Source organism: Chelonia mydas, chromosome 2 (assembly GCF_015237465.2).
Source record: "Chelonia mydas isolate rCheMyd1 chromosome 2, rCheMyd1.pri.v2, whole genome shotgun sequence".
Taxonomy (NCBI): Eukaryota; Metazoa; Chordata; order Testudines; family Cheloniidae; genus Chelonia; species Chelonia mydas.
In genome coordinates this window covers 193685182-193711617 of record NC_057850.1, presented here as the reverse complement: position 1 = coordinate 193711617, position 26436 = coordinate 193685182, and the positions used below count along the sequence as shown (strand labels likewise).

At 42.9% G+C, this 26436-nt stretch overlaps 1 protein-coding gene across 2 annotated transcripts in view; it reads left to right on the top strand.

Moving 5' to 3' along the window:
* Positions 1 to 26436, top strand: part of UBE2E2 (ubiquitin conjugating enzyme E2 E2) — a 335608-nt gene that overhangs the window by 7644 nt on the left and 301528 nt on the right. Inside the window, exon 3 of one of the 2 annotated variants that reach the window (XM_037890424.2) lies at positions 8621 to 8671. The exons of the other annotated variant lie outside the window; for it this stretch is intronic. Coding sequence (XP_037746352.1) covers positions 8621 to 8671 — 51 coding nt within the window. The remainder of the gene's footprint in view (positions 1 to 8620; positions 8672 to 26436) is intronic. 2 annotated transcript variants of the gene reach the window in all.

Here is a 26436-nt window from a genome sequence, read left to right as displayed (position 1 = left end):
TATCTAACTTTTTTATATTTTATAACTAAAGGGAGAAGAACGACTGTCAATAACTTAGAACTATCAAATTGTGCAAATACCTGGTCTTTGTAGTTGCTACTGCTTCTAACCTTGCCTATGCTCACATATCATCTCCTATTGTTACATCAACTTGTTGTGTCTTGTAGCCACTTTAGAATAGGGTCTGCATATTCCTGTGTTTGTACAGTGCCCAGCACAATGATACCATGATTCCAACTGGGGCCTGTGGACACTACTGTATTAAAAAATTAATGATATGTCAGAAGTTGGGCTATTATTCTTAGTTTTGTGTCTTCAAAGCTTAGAGCTCTTATTAACGTGCATTTAGCTGTGATAAAATTACTTAAACCTTTTAAAATTTAATCATATCTGCTTGTGGTTTCTGCTGAAACTAATTATTCCAATTGCAGACAGATATGTTTGCGAATCAGACTGTAAAACAGCAGTTTTATTTGTATAGTAATATAAAAAAAAAAATTATGAATCTGAAAGTTGAAATGTTTTCCAAGAACTGTGTTTCTTAAAATTGTTTGGATATGTTTAAATAAATGTATAGTTTAATAATTCTGTCAAGTAGTAAGGGACTTATTTAGATGTTAGTCTTATCAACATTGGTAACTGCAGAGTCACTTCAGTTAAAGTTGTTTCTACTTTCTTATACAAACCCCATTTTCAGGGGCTTGTAACTCCACTTATGAATTATTTAGGCTGAAAATTTAATATACAAGTTCTTAGCTTGATAAGGTGGCTGTTTGAAACATATGTGAAAATCAGTTGGAATGTTTTAAGAATATGGGGAAGAAAGTAAACTCCTATAGGGTTCTGTTGCCTTTTTATTTACCGCTTGGAATAAAAATAAAATTTTAAAGGTACTTACCTCTCAATATGAGATTTTAAGACAAACACCTTAGAGCAGTGGTTTTCAAACTTTTTTTTCTGGGGACCCAGTTGAAGAAAATCGGTGGTGCCCGCAGCCAACGAAGCTGGGGATGAGGGGCTCGGGTGGGGAAGAGGGTTGGGATGTGGCTGTGAGGGCTGCGTAATGAGGGTTCAGGGTGTGGGAGGGGGCTCTGGGCTGGGACAGGGGGTTGGGGTGCAGGAGGGGGTCAGGGCTCTGGGCTTGGGGTGCAGGCTCTAGGGTGGGGCTGGGGATGAGAGGTTTGGGGTGCAGGAGAGGCTCTGGGTTTGAGGGGTCTCAGGGCTGGGGCATGGGGTTGCGGTGCAGGAGGGGGTTGGGTGTGGGAGGGGGTCAGGGCTCTGGGGTGGGGATGCAGGCTTCAGGATGGGGCCAGGGATGAGGAGTCTGGGGTGCATGAGGGGCTCTGGGTTTTGGGGGGTCTCAGGGCAGTGGCAGGGGATTGGAGTGCAGGGTTGGGGTGCTGACTTACCTCTGGTGGCTCCTGGTCAGCGGTGGTGCCGGGATGCAGAGGCAGGCTTCCCACCTGTCCTCGCACCATGGACTGCTGTGCCCCGGAAGCAGCCAGCAGCAGGTCTGGCTCCTAGGCAGAGGCATGCAAGCAGCTCATGCCTGCAGGCATCCCCCGCCCCGAGCTCTCATTGGCTGGGAACCGGCCAATGGGTGTGCGGAGCCAATGTTTTGGGTGGGGCAGCACATGGAGCCCTGTGGCCCCACTGCTGCCCGCTTCCAGGGCACAGCTCAGTGTTGGAACAGGTATACACCAGCCTGCGTTAGCTGGGCAGCACTGCCAACGGTACTTTTAACGCCCCGGTCGACAGTGCTGACCAGAGATGCTCGAGTCCCTGCGTGCTGAGCAAGGTGACCCAGTGCCTTACATGCTGTGACCCAGTACTGGGTCGCGACCTGAACTTTGAAAAACACTGCCTTACAGTGTGTTTTTGTAAACACAACTTAATAGGATTACTTGCAGGATTAGAGGTATAGCAGTTCACTTGAAATGTTCACCTCTTCAAAAATAATAGTGAGTTTTACCAGTTGATTGTGAAGAAAGACTGCACAAATATTTTGCGGAAACCAATTTCTGCTCTCTGTTACATACATGTGACCCCACTGAATCCAGTTGTTACTCCAAAATCCCAATAATATTTGCATAATGGAGGACAGAATTTCATCCAGTAACTGTTTTTAATAACTCTAAAATAGTTCAGGAATCAACACAATTGAAATTAGTAGAATAATTTAAAGCATCCAGCTTTTACATGCATTATAGTTATTATACAGCACTAGAAAACTAATACAACCTTGGAGTTTAGTCTTATTCCAAGTGCTAAATTATAGTCTACAGACTGCAGGCTTCATTCTGATCTCAGTTTGGAAGCCATGCATTGTCACACCCTTGAAAAATCTGTTCATGCACGTGGAAGTGTAGTAGCAATCTTATTTTAGATACATTATCCTGAGTAATTACCCTGTGTATCTCAGATTAGAATTAAAATCTAAAGAATTGTAATACAAATTTTCTTGCGGTTATAAATTTGACTCTAAAATTTTACTTATTTCACTTAAAAAGGTCACTACAGCAATATTAGTTTTATATAAATCAATAGAAGGAAATGTTCAGTTACGTGTGAAATGTGCTCCAAGGTGTTCTATAATATATATACTCTGTAGGGTGCTATCTCAGCAATTTAATGCTCCCTAAAATGGCTTGATTTTGAGGGAAGTGTGAGGCATTTTGTGCTTCCCTGTATTCCTGAGTTTTGTAGTTTGTGTAGCATTATCAATGTTCTTTTAATTTAGTTTTTGGTGGTTAATTTAATTGCAAATGTTGCAGTCACAGGATGCTCATCTTACTTCGATGAGTTTTCTTCTGTCAGCATTTTGTGTTGACTTGTATTCCTGTTTTTCCTTCTTTCTCTCTTTTCTCCTCATCCCGATTTAGTGGGTTTCTTTGAGTGGTTCCAGTAGAAGAGTGATAAGTTAGGGATATATGGGTCAGCTGATAAGGCATCTAAGATGCCCAGAAACCATAGCTATTAGTGTGATAGAAGTACCTGGATAGAACAGAATTTTATTTCAAGTAGCCTTTTGTCTCCTTAGACCACATGTTAACCGGTAACTAAGGCCTGATTTTGTTTAAAAAAAATATAGGCTTTCTGCTTTTCGCATCAGTGGAAGTACTGATTTAGATGACATCAAAAAGGCAGAATGCTATTGCGACCTTTCATATTGCAGTGTCCCTCAATGTGAATACTTCTAGAGTTAGTTGCTACACAGGTAATAACTTACAGTATATGTCATATTGTGTACCATTCCTTCGATTTGCCTTACCCAAGGTGTGTCACCTTAAATAGTAACCTTACTTACCTAACATGTCAAGATTGAAAAACTCACTGCATATCATAATTACAGTTCAGACATGAAATTGAGTTGCTGTCCTTAAAAAGAGAGGCATCTTATGTCTTAAATAGCAAATCTTAGCACGACCTTTGGATTGAGACAAGTGTATCCGTTCTTGGTTAGCATAATAGCTTAACAGATAAAAATATTATTCTGCTGGGTTCTTGAGGTTGCTAATTTAGAACCTGTCGTTTTGTCTTTGGTCTGCAAATTTTTGTGTTGAACTGTGAATTTATGAAACTGAGTTATGTAGCCTTTTGTTCCTGGAAAGATATTAAAACATTAGGAACATAAACTAAGTCATGGATATCTTGTTTGTTGAAATACAACCATAGAGAAGTGGGCTATCCATAACCTTTCTAAATAACAGAGGGGGGTACCATAATAGAATAGTATTTTAAATAAATTTGGCAACAGATATTGTACTTGACAAGCCACAAGTGACCGACAAAATACCGAAAAAGGAAAACAACTCCATGACTTTTTTTAAAGTTGGCATTTATAAGTGTGCCTAATATATTCTGTTCTCCTTAAACAGTCGTTCTTAGTTCAATTTCCAAGGACGCTGTTCTGTCACAACTTTTGAAAGAGTGAAATATATAATAGGGTTTGCCCAGTTTTAAAATGTGGTCTAAATTTTCTCCAGTCTGGGTTTTTGGGTTGCCTAATGTTTATGTGAAGGGAGGCACAAAGCCCAGAAAAATGGAAGCAATAAATTGAGTTTCTAGGAAAAGTGACTACATGCCAATAAATAGTAGGACCTGAGCGCCTCTAGAGTATTCAGTCCTCAATCTTTTCCTCATAAAAATGCTACAGAGTCCTTACTTTACAAGTGACAGCAAGCAATCCTGCTAGTCTTACAGCAGTAGTTCCCCACAGCATCATATTTATTAATAATATTTGACAGCGCTTTTCATTTTGAAAAAGCTTGTCCTAGATTAGCTGATCCTTTCAGGGTAGATAAGTATTTTCCCCATCTGTAAAATGGGGGAGCATGGAGAGAGAGGTTGAATTTTCTAAGACCATAAAAGGAGCATCAGTGTGACATTGCAAATCGAGTGTTCCTGGTGCCCAGTCCTGGATTCTGACTATTGGAGCATGCTTCTCTCTCACCAGTCAAGTAGTAACATAATAGTACTAATAAGAATAAAACTGATACCTATTTTCATTTTTTATTCTATAGCCTGGCATTGCTAAATATAAATACATTTGGGCAGAAAATCTGTTGGCAACAAAATCCATGGGGATAGTTGCCAAAGGGGAGGAAGGAAACCCTGTGGTTTCTGAGGGATCCTTCAGAGGCTTGAGCAATCTGTGTGTTGGTTCCTGTGCGCCTCTGCTGTCTCTGGGTCTCTGGATTATCCACTCCACTCCCAGGTGATATAGCTCCACTGAAGCCATGCTACTAGGGTTCCCCACCATTGAAAGGTCCCTGCAGAATAGGTTATAGCGCTAGAGTCTGTATATCCTTTACTAACTCCATGGGATTTATCCTGAACAAGGAATTGTGTGTCTCCCCTTCATTGCCTGTTTGTGAAAGGCGCTCACCAGGGAGACAGTCAACAGGGTAGTGGCAGCCTATCACGGTTGGTGTTTAGTAAAGGAGATCTACATGTAGAAGACAGTCAGTATAGGGACTTTTGGGACATGATCTGGTCATTTACATGCAATTTCAACAATGAAACATAAATACCGACTGCATTTGTATTTTAACCACTTGCTACAGTAACACATGTTCAGGACTTAATACAAAGTAGCATGCAGTTTCATTTTTGTGGCTAGAGGTGCATGGTACTGTGACTTCTTCCCTCCACCTCATCCCCAATGAAATTCTTGCTTCCGCTTATCGTCTAGGGGCCAGAAAAAGCAAAACACATAGCAGTTAATACAATTATGGACAAATATTCCCGTGTATATCCTAACTGCATCTTTTAAAGAATCAGATCTATCTACATCAACCTGAAGACCCTAATCATTGTACTAGGGCCTGATATGAGGTGAGGGCAGGAGAGACATCCACAACTTCCCCTCTCCCTTCTGGAAAGAAGGGAGAGGAGGTTAGATGTGGAAGGATACTGAAAATGGAAGACTTGTGGTTTAGAACATGGGGCAATGTCAGTTCTCATTCTCGATGTTTCATGCTCCTTATGATATGATGAAGTGTCAGCTGCTGTATATATGTGTCCAAAGTGAGGCTGTAGTCCAGGGGTGGGCAAAGTACGGCCTGCCAGCCGTTTTAATCTGGCCCTTGAGCTCCCGCTGGGGAGTGGGGTCTGGGGCTTGCCCCACTCCGGTGCTCCAGCAGGATCAGGGGCTGCTCCATATAGCTCCCGGAAGCAGCAGCATGGCCCCCCTCCCTCTCCTATGCGTAAGAGCAGCCAGGGCGCTCCACTCTGCATGTTGTCCCTGCCCCAAGTGTTGCCCCCGCAGCTCCCATTGGCCGAGAATTGTGGCCAATGGGAGCTGCATGGGTGGGCCTGTGGACAGGGCAGCGTGCAGAACCGCCTGGCCGCACCTCCGCATAGGAGCCAGAGAAAGGACATGCTGCTGCTTCTGGGAGCTGCTTGAGGTAAGCGCTGCCAGGAACATGCAGCCCGAGCCTCCCCCCATGCCCCAACTCCCTACCCCACCCCTGATCCCCCTCCTGCTCTCCTTGATCGCAGCCCGGAGCACTCTCCTACACCACAAACCCCTCCTCTCCACCCCAGAGTCTGCACCCCCAGCCAGAGCCCTTAACGCCCCGCATGACCCAACCCGCTGCCCCAGCCCTGATCCCTTTCCCACCCTCCGAAGCCCTCTGTCCCAGCCCAGAGCACCCTCCTGCATCCCAGAGCCTGCACCCCCAGCCCAGAGCCTCCTCCCGCACTCTGAACTCCTCATTTCTGGCCCCACCCCAGAGCCCGCACCCTCAGCCAGAGCCCTGACCCCCTCCCACACCTCAACCCCAATTTTGTGAGGATTCATGACCTGCCATACAATTTCTATTCTTAGATGTGGCCCTTGGGCCAAAAAATAGTCGTCATTCCCCTCCCCGGTGTAGTCCCAGAAGTGGTGCATTTTCAGAACCATTCTGTACAACTTGCCAGAGAGAAAAATCCATAGACCACAAAACTGAAGGAGATTTCTGTGTTCCTCAAGTGCTCACATGATCTAAATGAGGGAGTTTCCCATTTTGCTTAAAAAATTTGCATTTTATATAATTTTTGAACTGGAAAAAGGATATTTTAAATATGGAACTTTTTTTGAGGGGATAAAGGTAAAACAAGTACACTTTTTTTAATACTTAAAGGTGGGGGGAAGAAGGGGAGAGATGTCTGGCAAATATTTTTTTTAAAAAAATGGTAGTGTTTGGTATGTTGAGCCACTTAAACTTGTCATATTCTTTTTTTTAGTGGATTTTTTTAGCATTTCTCGAATTACCTTTTTCCAAATATCAGTTAAGAAAAATTAATTCGTGGTTTTTCATTGAGATACCTTCTACTGAAATATACAATATAGTGAAGTATTTACATTCTCTAGCAGTTGGAATCATCAAACATATTTCATTTCTCTCCCTGTGCAAAAGTATCTTGTAAATTTCCCCCCAACCTCATACACACACATGCGCGCACATCCTCCCCAAGGTATGAGACTAGGACTAATATAGGAGGTAGCATTTTATTTTTGGCTGGTTCGTTTACCTTCTTAGGCTACAAACAAACAAATGAATCACAAAATACATTCTTAATGGAACAAGGGGAGTATTGATAGTGGTTTTGGCCCAGCTTTAAAAAGGTATTTAGTCATTGCTGTGCTGAGCATTGACTAACTGTTTTAGAAATCTCAATCTCATTTTCAAAAGAGATATAGACACTGACTGTTGATGGAATTTAGACTCCTGTAGTTTGAAAATAAGATTTGTGCTACTAAAGCTCCTAGGAGTTGTGGTGATGAGTGCACCAATGCCTAAATACCTTTAAGAATCTGGGCCTGTGAGATTATCTTCCACATCCAGGACTGCATTTAGACCTTAATATTATGTTTAGAATTAGAATAAATTGCTTATTTTTATCTTAAGTGCTCTAATATACCTGAATGTTTACCTTGGGGAAATCGGTTTCTTTATTCCATGCTTGTTATAAACCACCACCACACATTCTACACACAAGATACACATGTGTCTTAGGCCACGCTTGAGCTCTGTGGCTAAGATTTAGCATGTATCTTGGGGAAAGGTAATTTGGCCACTCTAATTTTCTTCTTTGAGGTGATAAAAGCAATGGATACTTGCTTCTTTAGCCCAGATCTCTGGAAGGGAGGGAGAGCATTCAGCAATTTTGAATTATTCCTTTTTTCCCTTTGATGCTGCAGAAAACTCTCCAGGCTGTGGTGTGAACGCCTTTGTCATCAGGTTTTGGATGGATGTGACTAGGTTTACAGGGTGTGTGTGGTCTGGAGAGCCTCTGTGGATGGCATGCTGCCCTGCTAGATCTATAGGAATTTTCTTACGTAAACTGGTGGTGATTCCTAAACTGATGTGTAAACTCCTGCTTTATGCTTTTAAATCCCTTTGGGGGAAGAGGGATGGTTTGGCCCAGCACAGGTGGGGAGGATAAGGAAATGTAATGCCATAGGGGATAGCTGTGCTATGGTTCTGGGACATGGCATATGGGTCCAGCCCTCCCTACGATGTGCCGAGATGTGTGGAATTCTCACAATTCTTGGGTTATCTGAGTCTCTTTTCAGAGCTGCTGGGTACTCAAACATGAAAATCAGCCTATGAAGTCTGTATCTTTCGACCCTTAATTTTTCAAAATATGGTCAGTTTTTTCAGTGTATGCATTGCCTTACCATAATAGGCCTGTCCACAGGAGGACATAATCTGGCTCTTTTATGAGGCTGGTACATGCGGCATCCTTTCTGACAAAACACTGGTAATAATTTTTAAATAAGATGTACGAGCCGAGTCTGACTAGATTGTGTGTGCCATACACAAAGTATTTATGAACATTTGGTTGGGTTCAAACATATAAAAGGCCAACAGGACTGGGTGAACTTAAAATTGAAAACTTAAAAAAAACCCCAAAAAATAAAAATAAGACATTGCAGCCTGACTTTTGTCAAATATTTTGTTAAGCAGTTTCATGAAACTTTGACATCAACTTTCCATTACAGATGAGAACTAACTATATATCGTAGTATTAACTACAGTAGATATTTTTCATAAAGTTGGAGGAAATCCATTTAAGAAAGTGTTGTCTTTATACTTCTGTATATAACTTCTGTTTCTTTTTTCTTAAGAATTCAGAAAGAACTTGCAGAAATTACATTAGACCCTCCTCCAAACTGTAGGTAAGTTTACATGGATTTTATTAATTTGAAATGCATATGGAAATTACATGGAGGACCAGAGGTAATTTTTCAGTTTTTCCTTGGAGGTGAATACTTAGTTTAATGATTTTTGACATAAAGGACATAAATACCATTGTTTGTAGATGCAAAAATTTGTTATCACTTAAATGATAGCGGTGGTGATCAGGAGAAGTTTGTTAAAAATACAGCACTAATGAAATGTAGGCAAAGTTATTAGATATAGGATATAAGTCAGATCAGTAGCATTTTGTTTACAATCCTGGAAAATATCTTTTTGGTGACAGTTATTAGTGTGACTCTTTTCCTTACAAATTGGTAACTTTGAGAAAAATGTTAAGTACAGACATTGCAGATCTTGATCTTTTTGTCTGGCCATTGGTTATGACATTCAGAGGAAACTTAATGAAGTGGAGTTGGCTATCAAACATTTTTTATGACTTTATGCTTTGCCTTTCTGTCAGTTATGTTTATTTATAGTGAGTTAAAACTTGCTTTAAAATTAGTACTGATGTAGGCAAAGAAAACTCTGTTACCTTGTAGCTCACATTTTGTGAAGTAGTTTTCAGATGGCTGCCCCAGAATTCTTATCTGGCAGCTTGACATATCGGTCACATTGGAATTATGCCAGAGTTGTTCAGCAGTACATAAAGGAGCCCCTGCAATAGTACCTCTTGCAATGGGAAGTCAAACTAAGTGCAGATGGATAGTTCTAATCCAATTCTGCCAACTGATTTCCAGCATTGCATGGGGAAAGGTCCATTCTATCGTGTTGTAAAAAGAAAGTTTGAGAGAAGTAGCTGATGGCATGCAGTTTTTATAATGAATCCCAGTACATTTCAATATCAAATTAACTAAGGAACTGGTAGTAAAAATGACAGTCGGCTTTATTGTTTTGGTCGCTTGACAAAAGTATATGTGTAAGAAAATGTTATAAGAAGATTTGATATAGTTGTGCTGGATCTCAGGATGTAATTCAGGTAGTTACATATGAAAGCATTGTGCAGGGAAGTGGCCTTGCAATAATAGTGTTAAAAGAGTATTTCACTGAATTAGGATGAACATTGCTTTGCTAGATAAAACGTTTTAATAACTAAGCTGTTCTGTCACGCTTATGACTGTGAGTCTTCAGTCACATCAAAGCTGTTTCAAATGGCAGGCCTTTACTTAGGTGTTGATGACTGATGCTTTTTAGTGGGATGATTTGCTGAGGTAAATATAAAATTACAGTCTGTACAAAAATGCATAAATGAAGAAAGAACTTTGAACTGAATCTAAAAGGCTGCAGTTTTTACAACAGACACATTTGTTTTAGTTTTCTGAATCCTTTCTCTTATAACAAAGCAATCATTTTAGTATACTAGGTACTGCTATATATAATATTTTTAAAGCAAGTGTAAAGTCATCCCTAATGGGCTTAGTGGAAACCTCTTTTAGCAACTCGTACAGAAAATGTGTGAACTGGGGATTTACTGTTCTCTGAATTTGTTGGACTAATGACAAAGTATCATTGCCTCCATCATGTATTGGATTTCAATCTGTCTTGCAAAATGAAAGAATTACATTTAACTTAGTGTCTGGTCCTTCAATGTAGTTTTTGAGATAGCATTATTTCATGTTGTGATCTTGATAGATAATCATTTAGTAACTTTACTATAGGCAAATGTATTTTTATAGTCAATAAGAAATCACTTCATTTAGTTTTATGCAGTGGTGACAGTCTAGTGTGTTTTTCCTAAACTTTACTTATTTTCTATTATATTTAAACATTATGAAATCAATATACCAACCAGGGATGATTCCTCAATATGACGGAAGAAAGATAAGTTGTAATAGAGTATTTCTTATCCTAAAGTACTTGATTTCTTGCAGAAACTCAGCTCATTCTTACAGAACGTGTGCTAAAGATAAATATTGAATAGGATATAGATATCAGTTTTCCTCCAAATGGGTCTCAGATGGTTTCTTAAATAAACTGTTTGTACGAATTATGGCTCCAGTCCACATGCAGGTACACTCCCATTGATTTTCAATGGGAATTTTACATGCACACAAGGCAAGATTGGGCCATAGATGTGTGTACAAATCTGTTTTTATTTTTTCTAATACCCCCCTCCACACCTTCCCCCCCCCCCCGCCCCGATTCAAATGCAGCCAGGTGTGAAGTGACACTTGTCAATTGCTTAACAAGGCATGAGAGCCATATCAAATAGCTTTGGATCTCGAAGTGTAGAATACTTTGTCCAGCTGAAAATATAGTGATATATTAGGCTAAAATTACCTGAATTGGAATTTGGCTAGTATCTGTGGGGAATAGGACAGCCCTATTCATATGTGAAATGCCATGGGATCTTTGGTTGACCACAGATTGTCAGGACCTTGATTTTTATGTCACATCCAAAGACCCTCCAGTACAGTAGTACCCTTTTATGCTATGGTAGGGTAGAGTCTCAGTATTAATTCAGAAGGAGGAGCAGTACCACCCAAATTGCTAAGACCACTTCATTATTTGTAAGCCTAAACTTATTTAAACTTACTTAGCACTTATATAGCATATTTGTGAAAATCTGCTTGTTTTAAAGAAACGTGTTACTGACATATATGTGTGCCTGGATAATTAGCAGACAATCACTGTGGCAACTTGAAACATTTCTTTCAAAAACTGAAATGTAGTCAGTAGTTTTGTGCATATGAAAATCTGAGACCAATAGGAGTTAGTGATTTCAGATAGCTTTGAGTCACAGAAGTACAGAAAATTGCTTTCAAAACTGAAATTCCACACTATATAGACTACTGTGGCCTTTGGCTATTTTAGCAACAAGAAATTTAAAATGAGTTATTTTGTGTGATTACTGCTTGTGAGCACTTACAAATTTAAAATTTTATTAGATTTTTTTACATGGAATGATGTTATAGTGTGATCTATTCAGCAGTCCTTACCCAGGGCAAAAGTTCTTTTTATGTCAGTGAGAATTGTGCTGGTGAGAACATGGATATAGATAAGCTTTTGCATATACACATTAGACAAATAAGCGATGGATTTCAGAGATCCTGTAAAGGTGGATTTAGGAGTATACGAAACCTAAGTTCCGTGCTTTAGTAGGTATTAGTGTATTCTATATTCATTGGGCTTTGGTTCAGTCCTATGGAAAGAATCCCACTCACCGTAATAAACTTTGGATCATGCCCTACGTGTGTGTAATATACCAAATGTCATGGGTAGTAGCAGAAGCCAAGTTGGAGGGGTTGCGGGGAGGGGAAAGTGTGCCATTACCATTTACAAAGAGCAGTACCTCATGAAGAATCTGGTGTATTGCCTTGTCAATACCAACAACTAAAAGTTTCTTTTGGGCCCTTGATCATTGTGCAGACTGCATTACTATCAAGGCAAGTTATGTAAGTAGAACAGAGAGAATATGGATCTCTGTATTTTAGAGGCCTAAACACTTTTAAGATTGCATTAAAAGGTTTTAATACTTAAAAAAAAGGCAAAGGTAGGGGTGGATGGTGTATCTCTACAATTAGGCTATATTTTTTCCCCAAAGATATATCTTAATTGCTGGTGATACTGCCTGCAATAGATATTGTAACAAGCTAGGGAAGTGCTCAAACTTCTCATACGTTAAATTTAAGATTTTATTTATCTATATATCTGTTGTATAGTAAAACAAACGAAATCCCACCTTCTCTAATTTTTACATAGTTTGGACCTTCTCTTAGTAGGACAGTGTCTCATGGAACATCTCTTACCTATTCCTGATCATGTAGCTCACCTCCCTCTCCACCTGGCAATAGAATAACATCTCTGTGGCAACTACAGCAGTTGCTTACATGGAAAAGTAATATTAGGAAAGTATTGTATTTTTAGCTTTATTTCAATTTGAATTTAGTAGCTGGAAACAAGGGGGAGCCATCCAGCACAAAGTCACTAGCTGGCTCTCTGTGGACCACAGTCTGGGAACCAGTGCTCAACAATTTCCCATTTAAATCAGTTCAGTATCCCTTAATTTTCCCCACTCTGCAGTGACCCCTTATGGCAACTGTGCTTGTGCATGTCACAGTCCGTTCATTTTCCTATACATTTTGTCTCCTGTCCTTTTTCTGTTTTCCCTTGTCATAATTTTTTAAGCTTTCCAGCTTTTTAAGCTATTTTATGGGCTGTGCTTTAAACTAACTTGCTATGCAGCCTACTGGATAAATGCTTTCTATTTCAAAACAATTGAGTTAAAACCCTAAATGTGTACTTATTAAAATGTATATCTACTTTAAACCTTCATAGATTCCAAGGCCAGAGGGGACCATTATGATTATCTAGTCTGACCTCTTGTATAACACGTCATAGAACTTCCCCAAAATAATTCGAGTGCACATTGTTTAGAAAAATATCCAGTCTTGATTGAAAAATTGTCAGTGATGGAGAGTCCACTAGGACTCTTAATAAAATGTTCCAGTGATTACTTACTCACCTGTTAAGTTTATGCCTTATTTCCAGTTTGAATTTGTCTAGCTTCCAGCTATTGGACTGTTATACATTTATTTGCTAGCTTGAAGAACCCATTATTAAATATTTGTTCCCTGTGTAGATACTTATAGACTGTAATCAAGTCACCCCCCAACCTTCTCTTTGTTTAATCTAAATGGATTGAGATCTCTGAGTCAGCACTATAAGGCATATTTGGGTAATCCTTTCATTGTTCTCATGGCTCTTCTCTGAACCCTCTCCAATTTATCAACAGCCTTCTTGAATTGTGGACGCCAGAACTAGACATTGTATTCCAGCAGCAGTTATACCAGTGCCAAGAATAGAGATAAATTAACTTTTCTGCTCCTACTCAAGTTTCCCCTGTTTATGCATCTCAGGATCTTGTTAGCTCTTTTGTTCACAGTGTCATATTGGGAGCCCACGTTCAACTGATTATCAACCACTGCCCCCAAATCTTTTTCAGAGTCACTGCTTCCCAGGTTAGAGTCTCCAATTGTGTAAGTATGGCCTAGATTCTTTGTTCCTAGATATTTACATTTAGCCCTATTGAAATGCATATTGTTGGCTTGTGACCAGTTTACCAAGTGATCTAGATCGCTCTGAATCAATGACCTCTTTGTTATTAACCATTTCCCCCAGTTTTTGTCATCTGCAAAAGTTATCAGTGATCTATTTTCCATAAACCCATGTTGATTTATATTAATTACATTACCCTCTTTTAGTTCTTTATTAATCAGGTCCCATTATTTTTCCTGGGATCGATGTCAGGCATACAGGCCTGTAATTATCTTGGTCATCCTGTTTACTCATTTTAAAAAATGGCACAATATTAGCTTTCTTCCAGTCTTCTGGAACTTCCTGAGTGTTCCAAGACCTGAAAATCAACATTAATGGTCCAGCAAGCTCCTCATCCAGCACTTTAAAACTCTTAGTTGAAAGTTGTCTGGACTTGCTGATTTTAAAAATGGTCTAACTTCAGTAGCTTCAGTTTAACATGGAATCATAGAATATCAGGGTTGGAAGAATCATAGAATCATAGAATATCAGGGTTGGAAGGGACCCCAGAAGGTCATCTAGTCCAACCCCCTGCTCGAAGCAGGACCAAGTCCCAGTTAAATCATCCCAGCCAGGGCTTTGTCAAGCCTGACCTTAAAAACCTCTAAGGAAGGAGATTCTACCACCTCCCTAGGTAACGCATTCCAGTGTTTCACCACCCTCTTAGTGAAAAAGTTTTTCCTAATATCCAATCTAAACCTCCCCCATTGCAACTTGAGACCATTACTCCTCGTTCTGTCATCTGCTACCATTGAGAACAGTCTAGAGCCATCCTCTTTGGAACCCCCTTTCAGGTAGTTGAAAGCAGCTATCAAATCCCCCCTCATTCTTCTCTTCTGCAGACTAAACAATCCCAGCTCCCTCAGCCTCTCCTCATAAGTCATGTGCTCTAGACCCCTAATCATTTTTGTTGCCCTTCGCTGGACTCTCTCCAATTTATCCACATCCTTCTTGTAGTGTGGGGCCCAAAACTGGACACAGTACTCCAGATGAGGCCTCACCAGTGTCGAATAGAGGGGAACGATCACGTCCCTCGATCTGCTCGCTATGCCCCTACTTATACATCCCAAAATGCCATTGGCCTTCTTGGCAACAAGGGCACACTGCTGACTCATATCCAGCTTCTCGTCCACTGTCACCCCTAGGTCCTTTTCCGCAGAACTGCTGCCTAGCCATTCGGTCCCTAGTCTGTAGCGGTGCATTGGATTCTTCCATCCTAAGTGTAGGACCCTGCACTTATCCTTATTGAACCTCATCAGATTTCTTTTGGCCCAAACCTCCAATTTGTCTAGGTCCTTCTGTATCCTATCCCTCCCCTCCAGCGTATCTACCACTCCTCCCAGTTTAGTATCATCCGCAAATTTGCTGAGAGTGCAATCCACACCATCCTCCAGATCATTTATGAAGATATTGAACAAAACCGGCCCCAGGACCGACCCCTGGGGCACTCCACTTGACACCGGCTGCCAACTAGACATGGAGCCACTGATCACTACCCGTTGAGCCCGACAATCTAGCCAGCTTTCTACCCACCTTATAGTGCATTCATCCAGCCCATACTTCCTTAACTTGCTGACAAGAATACTGTGGGAGACCGTGTCAAAAGCTTTGTGAAAGTCAAGAAACAATACATCCACTGCTTTCCCTTCATCCACAGAACCAGTAATCTCATCATAAAAGGCGATTAGATTAGTCAGGCATGACCTTCCCTTGGTGAATCCATGCTGACTGTTCCTGATCACTTTCCTCTCATGTAAGTGCTTCAGGATTGATTCTTTGAGGACCTGCTCCATGATTTTTCCAGGGACTGAGGTGAGGCTGACTGGCCTGTAGTTCCCAGGATCCTCCTTCTTCCCTTTTTTAAAGATTGGCACTACATTAGCCTTTTTCCAGTCATCCGGGACTTCCCCCGTTCGCCACGAGTTTTCAAAGATAATGGCCAAGGGCTCTGCAATCACAGCAGCCAGTTCCTTCAGCACTCTCGGATGCAACTCGTCCGGCCCCATGGACTTGTGCACGTCCAGCTTTTCTAAATAGTCCCTAACCACCTCTATCTCCACAGAGGGCTGGCCATCTCTTCCCCATTTTGTGATGCCCAGCGCAGCAGTCTGGGAGCTGACCTTGTAGTGAAAACAGAGGCAAAAAAAGCATTGAGTACATTAGCTTTTTCCACATCCTCTGTCACTAGGTTGCCTCCCTCATTCAGTAAGGGGCCCACACTTTCCTTGGCTTTCTTCTTGTTGCCAACATACCTGAAGAAACCCTTCTTGTTACTCTTGACATCTCTTGCTAGCTGCAGCTCCAGGTGCGATTTGGCCCTCCTGATTTCATTCCTACATGCCCAAGCAATATTTTTATACTCTTCCCTGGTCATATGTCCAACCTTCCACTTCTTGTAAGCTTCTTTTTTATGTTTAAGATCCGCTAGGATTTCACCATTAAGCCAAGCTGGTCGCCTGCCATATTTACTATTCTTTCGACTCATCGGGATGGTTTGTCCCTGTAACCTCAACAGGGATTCCTTGAAATACAGCCAGCTCTCCTGGACTCCCTTCCCCTTCATGTTAGTCCCCCAGGGGATTCTGGCCATCTGTTCCCTGAGGGAGTCGAAGTCTGCTTTCCTGAAGTCCAGGGTCCGTATCCTGCTGCTTACCTTTCTTCCCTGCGTCAGGATCCTGAACTCAACCAACTCATGGTCACTGCCTCCCAGATTCCCATCCACTTTTGCTTCCCCCACTAATTCTACCCGGTTTGTGAGCAGCAGGTCAAGAAAAGCGCCCCCCCTAGTTGACTCCCTTAGTACTTGCACCAGGAAATTGTCCCCTACGCTTTCCAAAAACTTCCTGGATTGTCTATGCACCGCTGTATTGCTCTCCCAGCAGATATCAGGGAAATTAAAGTCACGCATGAGAATCAGGGCATGCGATCTAGTAGCTTCCTTGAGTTGCCGGAAGAAAGCCTCATCCACCTCATCCCCCTGGTCCGGTGGTCTATAGCAGACTCCCACCACTACATCACTCTTGTTGCACACACTTCTAAACTTAATCCAGAGACACTCAGGTTTTTCCGCAGTTTCGTACCGGAGCTCTGAGCAGTCATACTGCTCCCTTACATACAGTGCTACTCCCCCACCTTTTCTGCCCTGCCTGTCCTTCCTGAACAGTTTATAACCATCCATGACTGTACTCCAGTCATGTGAGTTATCCCACCAAGTCTGTTATTCCAATCACGTCATAGTTCCTTGACATCACCAGGACCTCCAGTTCTCCCTGCTTGTTTCCAAGGCTTTGTGCATTTGTATATAAGCACTTGAGATAACCTGTTGATCGCCCCTCATTCCCAGTATGAGGCAGGAGCCCTCCCCTCACAGACATTCCTGCCTGTGCTTCCTCCCGGTATCCGGAAGGGACCTCAGGAGGTCATCTAGTCCAACCCCTTGCTCAAAGCAGGACCAATCCCCAACTAAATCATCCCAGCTAGGGCTTTGTCAAGCCTGACCTTAAAAATATCTAAGGAAGGAGATTCCACCACCTCCCTAGGTAACGCATTCCAGTGTTTCACCACCTTCCTAGTGAAAAAGTTTTTCCTAATATCCAACCTAAACCTCCCCCACTGCAACTTGAGACCATTACTCCTCGTTCTGTCATCAGCTACCACTGAGAACAGTCTAGATCCATCTTCTTTGGAACCCCCTTTCACGTAGTTGAAAGAGGCTATCAAATCCCCCCTCATTCTTCTCTTCCGCAGACTAAACAATCCCAGTTCCCTCAGCCTCTCCTCATAAGTCATGTGTTCCAGTCCCCTAATCATTTTTGTTGCCCTCCACTGGACTCTTTCCAATTTTTCCACATCCTTCTTGTAGTGTGGGGCCCAAAACTGGACACAGTACTCCAGATGAGGCCTCACTAATGTCGAATAGAGGGGAACGATCACGTCCCTCGATCTGCTGGCAATGCCCCTATTTATACATCCCAAAATGCCATTGGCCTTCTTGGCAACAAGGGCACACTGTTGACTCATATCCAGCTTCTCGTCCACTGTAACCCCTAGATCCTTTTCTGCAGAACTGCTGCCGAGCCATTCGGTCCCTAGTCTGTAGCGGTGCATGGGATTCTTCCGTCCTAAGTGCTTCCGTCTGGACTCTGCACTTGTCCTTGTTGAACCTCATCAGATTTCTTTTGGCGCAATCCTCTAATTTGTCTAGGTCCCTCTCTATCCTCTCCCTACCCTCCAGCGTATCTACCACTCCTCCCAGTTTAGTGTCATCTGCAAACTTGCTGAGGGTGCAATCCCCACCATCCTCCAGATCATTTATGAAGATATTGAACAAAACCAGCCCTAGGACTGACCCTTGGGGCACTCCACTTGATACCAGCTGCCAACTAGACATGGAGCCATTGATCACTACCCGTTGAGCCCGACAACCTAGCCAACTTTCTATACACCTTACAGTCCATTCTACCAGCCCATACTTCTTTAACTTGCTGGCAAGAATACTGTGGGAGACCGTGTCAAAAGCTTTGCTAAAGTCAAGGAACAACATGTCCACCGCTTTCCCCTCATCCACAGAGTCAGTTATCTCATCATAGAAGGCAATTAGATTAGTCAGGCATGACTTGCCCTTGGTGAATCCATGCTGACTGTTCCTGATCACTTTGCTCTCCTCTAAGTGCTTCAGAACTGATTCCTTGAGGACCTGCTCCATGATTTTTCCAGGGACTGAGATGAGGCTGACTGGCATGTAGTTCCCAGGATCCTCCTCCTTCCCCTTTTTAAAGATGGGCACTACATTAGCCTGTTTCCAGTTGTCCGGGAGCTCCCCCAATCGCCATGAGTTTTCAAAGATAATGGTCAATGGCTCTGCAATCACATCCGCCAACTCCTTTAGCACTCTTGGATGCAGCTCATCCAGCCCCATGGACTTGTGCTCGTCCAGCTTTTCTAAATAGTCCCAAACCACTTTTTTCCACAGAGGGCTGGTCACCTCCTCCCCATGCTGTGCTGGCCAGTGCAGTAGTCTGGGAGCTGACCTTGTTCGTGAAGACAGAGGCAAAAAAAGCATTGAGTACATTAGCTTTTTCCACATCCTCTGTCACTAGGTTGGCTCCCTCATTCAGTAAGGGGCCCACACTTTCCTTGAGTTTCTTCTTGTTGCCAACACACCTGAAGAAACCCTTCTTGTTACTCGTAACATCTCTTGCTAGCTGCAACTCCAGGTGTGATTTGGCCTTCCTGATTACATGCCTGAGCAATATTTTATACTCCTCCCTGGTCATTTGTCCAATCTTCCACTTCTTGTAAGCTTCTTTTTTGTGCTTAAGATCAGCAAGGATTTCACTGTTAAGCCAAGCTGGTCGCCTGCCATATTTGCTATTCTTTCTACACATCGGGATGGTTTGTCCCTGTAACCTCAATAAGGATTCTTTAAAATACAGCCAGCTCTCCTGGACTCCTTTTCCCCACCATGTTATTCTCCCAGGGGATCCTGCCCATCTGTTCCCTGAGGGAGTCGAAGTCTGCTTTTCTGAAATCCAGGGTCCGTATTCTGCTGCTCTCCTTTCTTTCCTTTGTCGGAATCCTGAACTCTACCATCTCATGGTCGCTGCCTCCCAGGTTGCCATCCACTTTAGCTTCCCCTACTAATTCTTCCCTGTTCGTGAGCAGCAGGTCAAGAGCAGCTCTGCCCCTAGTTGGTTCCTCCGGCACTTGCACCAGGAAATTGTCCCCTACACTTTCTAAAAACTTCCTGGATTGTCTGTGCATCGTTGTATTGCTCTCCCAGCAGATATCAGGGTGATTGAAGTCTCCCATGAGAACCAGGGCCTGCGATCTAGTAACTTCCGTGAGTTGCTGGAAGAAAGCTTCGTCCACCTCATCCCCCTGGTCCGGTGGTCTATAGCAGACTCCCACCACGAAATCACCCTTGTTGCTCACGCTTCTAAACTTAATCCAGAGACACTCAGGTTTTTCTGCAGTTTCATACTTGAGCTCTGAGCAGTCATATTGCTCCCTTACATACAATGCAACTCCCCCACCTTTTCTGCCCTGCCTGTCCTTCCTGAACAGTTTATATCCATCCATGACAGTACTCCAGTCATGTGAGTTATCCCACCAAGTCTCTGTTGTTCCAATCACATCATAATTCCTTGACTGTGCCAGGACTTCCAGTTCTCCCTGCTTGTTTCCCAGGCTTCTTGCATTTGTGTATAGGCACTTGAGATAACACGCTGATTGTCCCTCTTTCCCACTATGAGGCAGGACCCCTACCCTCTCGCGCGCTCCTGCTCGTGCTTCGTCCCGGTATCCCACTTCCCCGCTTACCTCAGGGCTTTGGTCTCCTTCCCTCAGTGAACCTAGTTTAAAGCCCTTTAGCGATACTGGTAGAATCACCATAATCTGAGACTATCACATCTGTATTTGGTGAAAGAACAAAAATAGATTTTTGGCTACTTCTGCCTCATCTGCATTATTATTGATAGGTCTACCATTTCCACTAGTAATGGACCGGTACAGTTGTCAGGATTCCTTTTGTTCATAATATATTTTTAAAAACTCTTTGTTCTTTATTCTACTAGCCATAGATTTCTACTTGCGTGCCTTGGTTTCCCTTATCAATTTTTTACAATTAAATTTCTGATTAATATTCATTATTATCAATTCCCCCTTCCTTCCATTTGTTAAATATTGTTTTTATAGTTAGCTTCCCTTAACTTCTAAACCAGGTCAGTTTTCTAACCAGCACAATTGCTTTCTCAGTTGTGGCTTTTTTGGGCATCTAGTAAGGAGTTCTTTAATGATTTGCATTATCATTTTTTTTCTGACTAAATTCTTCCTCCCATCTGATTTGACTCATACTTGCTGTCTGCTTTGTGAAATTGGCCATGTTAAAGCTCCAAATATATGTTGGTGGTCTGCACATTGTACATACTGCTTGTGCATTATAAAATGTGATCATGTTGTACTTAAGCTGCCTTTTAATTTTTCGTTCTGTGATCAATTCCTCTTCATTAGACTTTTTCTTAAGACTTCCCTTATGTTGGTTGCAATGTTTTTTGAGTTGGGAAATTGTCATCTATAATGTTTAGAAATTCCAAGTGTTTTAGTATTGGCAGCATGAGACCTCCAGTATGTCACTCAAATTGAAGTCCTTGTGTTAACACAGCTTCCCTTTCCTCCCCCCCCTTTGCCCCCATAATGACAAGTTTTAGAGTAGCAGCCTTGTTAGTCTGTATCCGCAAAAAGAAAAGGAGTACTTGTGGCACCTTAAAGACTAACAAATTTGTTAGTCTCTAAGGTGCCACAGGTACTCCTTTTCTTTCTCCCCCCCATGAGTGTGAATTGTGACACTATATGTATGTGTGTGCATTTTTTGTTACTTTTCTGTGTGTGTTCATCTTGTGTATATACCTATCTGAAAATTTCTGGGTAAACCTGAAATTCTTTTGAGGAAGTGCTATCACATTATTTTTGTCTCCCTCCCTCCCTCCCTCCCTCGTTTGCCTTGTTTTCGTTGGTCCAGTAAGACTCTACTAGCCTACTCCCAGGGTATGCTCACCCGCTGGGTTGTTATACTCCTCTTCAAGACTACTTCGTCCCTATAGGCTGTTACAAACTGCCCAGTCCATTGGCTCTGTGTGGCAATTGAACTCTTGAATTCGTTGTTTGAAGATGGATACTCAGTGTGATTCCTCCTCTCTTCTGACTTACCCTCCCAACCCAATAGGGTGAGGTTCCTCTTTGTCAGAGGAAACTTTAAAGAGGTGGTATTTCCAGAGTATGGTTTCTTGTTTGACAATTCCCGCACAGAACTTGGGAAGAGATGGTGTAAATTGTGCCAGAGATTGGGCTCTCCTAAAACAGCGGTAGAGGTGGCTTTCCTGATTGAAAAGAGTCTTCCTCTTTTCTTGCTGACGGTCTTGTGACTTGAGATGTGTGCAGTGTTGCCTATGTCCAGCAGGAAAATCCCTTCTGCTATCTCCATCGTCCCCCCCCCACCCCCACCCCACACCAAACCACCACCCCCACCTTAAAACTAAAGGTTGGTCGGTCACTTTTATTGTAATTTAAAATAAATAGCTATCAGGACTTCTGATCAGTTGATGATTTATTATTTATTATTTATTCATTTGGGTTGTGGTAAAGGGGAATTGATCCAGTCATGGGGTTGTGGGAATGGGAATGCCAGTGTATTGGGGTATATGAGAGATGCAAACCAGACCCAGAATAGTGGTTCACAGGAGACTAGGAGTTTATTTAAATAAACTCCTCTTCCTCTGAGCAGCTCCACTGCCTACTGCTGCAGATGTACTCCCCCTCTCATCCCATTTGATCTTGCACAGGGGATTTACTTCCTGCCTGAATGGGCTTACCCTGCTGTGCAGTCACTTCACTCCTGGAGAATGTTTACCTCACAAGAGTACAGATAATTTCTTCTGGCCAGGCCAGGCCTCTGAGAGTGTACTTCAACCAACATCAGTTAATCAGAAGCATGTAGTGGAGGATGGTGATATTAAAGCACAGAGCCCTGTTGGTGTAAGATAGCTCTTAGTGTCTTTCATTATAGAATTATCAATTTTTTTGTTTTTTTACTAGTTCGTACACATTACGAGTGCTTTCTGCATCTTTTAATATTTTTTTCTCTGTATGTTGCTGTTTCAAAGTGGAGTAAAGGATGTGTTCCCCAAAAACACACACAGTAGAATCCCAGGGTAATCACTTAATTTATAATAACTATGGTACATTTTATCACTGTTAGTTTGCCTGGGTTTATAACTGGTGGTGGTTTCAGATTTATTACTTAAAATACCTTGGGTGGAAAGTGTCAGATTACTTTCTAACATGTAATCTTTTAATTCCTTTAGCTATTTTCTTTTTGAAAAAGAAATCCATGATAGCATCTATCTTCTTTTTAAGGTCTGAAGTATTTAGCTGTAACGCAAAAGGAAGATCAGTTTAAAAATTTTTCTTCAAACAAATAGCTGTTGTTTGTTTTCCCTGTAAGTGTCATTATTTTAGTGACACTCTTAACCTTTTGAAGTCATACTGACTGATTTAGAGACCTAATCCGACTTTCTAAATTTTGTTCATATATTTATTTATCAGTTTGTATATGTCAGGATGAAGTGCACTGCATATGCAGATCATTGAGATATATATATATATATATATATATATATATATATATATATATTTTTTTTTTGCTACAGGGGTTTCCTATATTTGAATGAATGTTTCATAAGTGGAGATATGATTTTCAAAAATGAACTATAGAGAGGAGGAATCTACTGTAGCAGGGAACTGTCTGGATCCCTTAGTGCAGTGGTTCTCAAACCTGACCTGCTGCTTGTTCAGGGAAAGCCCCTGGCAGGCTGGACCGGTTTGTTGATCTGCTGCGTCCGCAGGTTAGACCGATCGCGGCTCCCACTGGCCGTGGTTTGCCGCTCCAGGCCAGTGGGGGCTGCGGGAAGGGCGGCCAGCATGTCCCTTGGCCCGCGTCGCTTCCTAGAGACCCCATTGGCCTGGAGCGGCAAACCATGGCCAGTGGAAGCCGCGATCGGCCAAACCTGCGGACGCAGCAGGTAAACAAACCGGCCTGGCCCGGCCCGCCAGGGGCTTTCCCTGAACAAGCGGTGGGCCAGCTTTGAGAACCACTGCCTTCGTGTACACAAGATAATGAAGAACCAACACTTGGTCGATTGAAATAAGGTCTACAACTCCGTTAATGGCAATTCTCTTTGTGTACCGTGATAACTTTTAAACACCACATTTGATCACTTCCAAAATTTCAGGGAATGTTCTAGACATCAATGGCCAGAACCATATAGATGTTGATAAAAATGGGAAAAACCAAACGGACGAAATGGGGGACACATGGAGCAGATAACATCTGGTTAGCAGAGCCAGCAGCTTCAACCACCTGTATAATTGTCAATATATCGAGGAACTGGTTGATGGCAGCCATTAACGCATTACAGCATAACAATAGTCCTCATTTTAGCTCTGCTTGTGCACCCAATACAGGTTAAAATGTTGACAACCTGAAAGACTTCTCCCTCATAGAAATAAATGAAAATGATGGGGTAGGGAAAATAGGGATGCATACAGAGCCCATTGCACTGGAGGAGAAGAATGGGAATGGGAGGGGACAGTCTGTGGCAGGAGGGGTGAATGAGGGATCTTGGTATTGGCAGGGCACACAGAACTCGTATCATGGGAGAATGGGACCTAGTGGTAGGAATGAGGCAGAAATGGGGGCACACAGAGCCCCTGCCATTGTGAAGTTGGGGGAGGGGGAGGACTTGGTCACACACAGAGTTCCTGACATGAGGGGTAGGGTAGGGGGTTGCAGAAAGTCCTGAAATACATGGGGATATGAGAGTGACACACAGAGGGCTGGGGGGATGGAGGTATGCAAGGAGCCCCTGGAGTGTGTAGTGCTGTCAGCCTACAGAAGCAACAAAATATGCAACTCTCTGTAGTTTAAATATACATAACAGGAAAATAGGTAGGGAGAGAAGAAATGAAATCCTACAAGTTGCTTTTTTAAGATGCATAGTGTTTCTCTACTTAGCACAATGTATGGGAAGTCAAGATGAGGGCTTTCTTGAATCTGATCCCTCTCGAAAAAGAGATGCTAAATAAAATATAGTAGAATGGCAAATGGTCTCTGTAAGTTAGTCTGTCAAGCTGTCTGATAAGATAGCAAGGGGAAAACTGAGTATCTGGCCTGGGCTTTGGGAGGAAGGATTCTTTCTGCAGGACCCTAGACCCAGCTTTCTTATTCCTTCTCCTTTTATATTCTTGATCTAAAGAAACCCTTCCTTGTCTTTCTGAGGCCATATGTCCACTACAACCTTTGGTCAATGCATGTGTTGTCAGTGTACAGTTGCTGTAGTTTGTATATTGCACTGCACATACTCACCAGAAGATTTTACACTGATATAGAGTGCAGTGCACCTTGGGTAAGTATCCCAGTGTGCCTACTACTGTCCAGAGCAATGACTTTTGGGGTAGTGTTTTGTGGGCTGGTAATGACTTGCCCAGAGATCTCTGGGAGCTAGGGGGTCAAGTTCCCAGCATGCAACTTTCTCCATCCCGTAATGACATCCGTATCCCATAATTAGGGCCCTACCAAATTCACAACTGTGAAAAACATGTCAAGGACCATGAAATCTGATGTCCCCCTACAATAGACAGATGGGAAGGGTAGGGTTGGGGGAGCTCCGGCCGGGGGCTTCTATTATGTGCCCAGGCTCCAGCTGCTAGTCCCAGCCAGCCAGGCTGGGGAGGGGTGGGACTTCCTCTTCCCCTGCACAGGCCGCTCCCGGAGCTGGGTCAGAGCTGCCTTCAGGAAGCTCGGTGGCTGCTGGCTGGGAGCCCAGCTCTGAGGGCAGCACAGAAGCTTCGTGCAGCCGGGCGAGGTTTCCAGAGGTGGATGCATACAGAGCCCAGCCCTGGGAGTGGCCTGTCCAGGGGAAGAGAAAGTTCTGTCCCTCTGCCCAATTGGCTAGGACTAACAGCATGTGCCCGATGAATGGTAGGAGCCCCTTTCCCACCCCCCCACCCCTGGGGTATTCCCCCGAGCCTTGCCCCTCCCTGGCTTCAGGCCCAGCACTTGGGGATTAAAGAAGCCTTGGGCTGGCTGTGTGTGTGTGTGGGGGAACGACTGACCATGGTACCGCCCTGCATTGGGCCCTGCGTGGTAACCCATCCATAGGGTGTACCCCCCCAAAAGTGATAACTCCTCCATGCCCTGCAACCCTCACTTCTGCACTACTGTTGGTGACTGCACTGAAGGCAGCACCCCTGCCGGCAGCACCCCTGCCGGCAGCAGTGCAGAAGTGAGGATGGCAGTTCCGCAATCCACTACAATAGCTTTGTGACTCCCTTTTGGGTTGGTACCCCCATGGTTACAACACCATGAAATATCAGCTGTAAACACATGAAACCCTGAAATTGACTATTTTTAAAATATGACTGAAATTGACCAAAGTGGACTGTGAATTTGGAAGTGCCCTACCCAAAATTTTCTTGAACAAACACAGAACACACAATTATTCTGATATTTGTGGAGCCACAGGAGGTACCACAACAGTGGATGTGAGGATGTCTTCAAGGACAGTTTGCTGAGGAATATAGCAAAAAACAGGTCAGGTTTGTTGGTAGTGTTCACAGAGCAGTTGTAGATGGTGAAAGCTGCTTCTGGGCTTGAGAAACAAGCTTTGACTGGTCGGATCACGTTGTAATGCAGGTTTGGGATGATGAACTCTGGTTGAAGAACTTTCAGATGTTAAAGGACATATTCTTAGATCTGCGTGCTGAACTTGTTCCAGACCTCCAGCACATGGACGTCAGACAGAGCGGCATTGACGGTGGCAAAGCAAATGGCAGTTCCAGTCGTACTCTGCAAGCTTGCAGTGCTGCCTTGCTACCTATCAGTGGGAAATAGTTTTGGAATTGGAAAATCCACAGTGGGGGCCATTGTCATACAAGTGTCTTGGGCACTAATTGTCGCCTGCATCGAGAACATGTAGGAAACAGGGATGTCTTTGGGGCAGTGGGGTTTCCATACTGCAGTGGAGCGATAGACAGCATGCAGATCCCTGTTTTGGCCTCATATCACTTTGCTTAGCTGTAAATCAACAGAGTAAACCAACAGATAGGGCTACTTTTCCATGGTTATGCTAGTGTTAATGGCTCACTGCGGGGG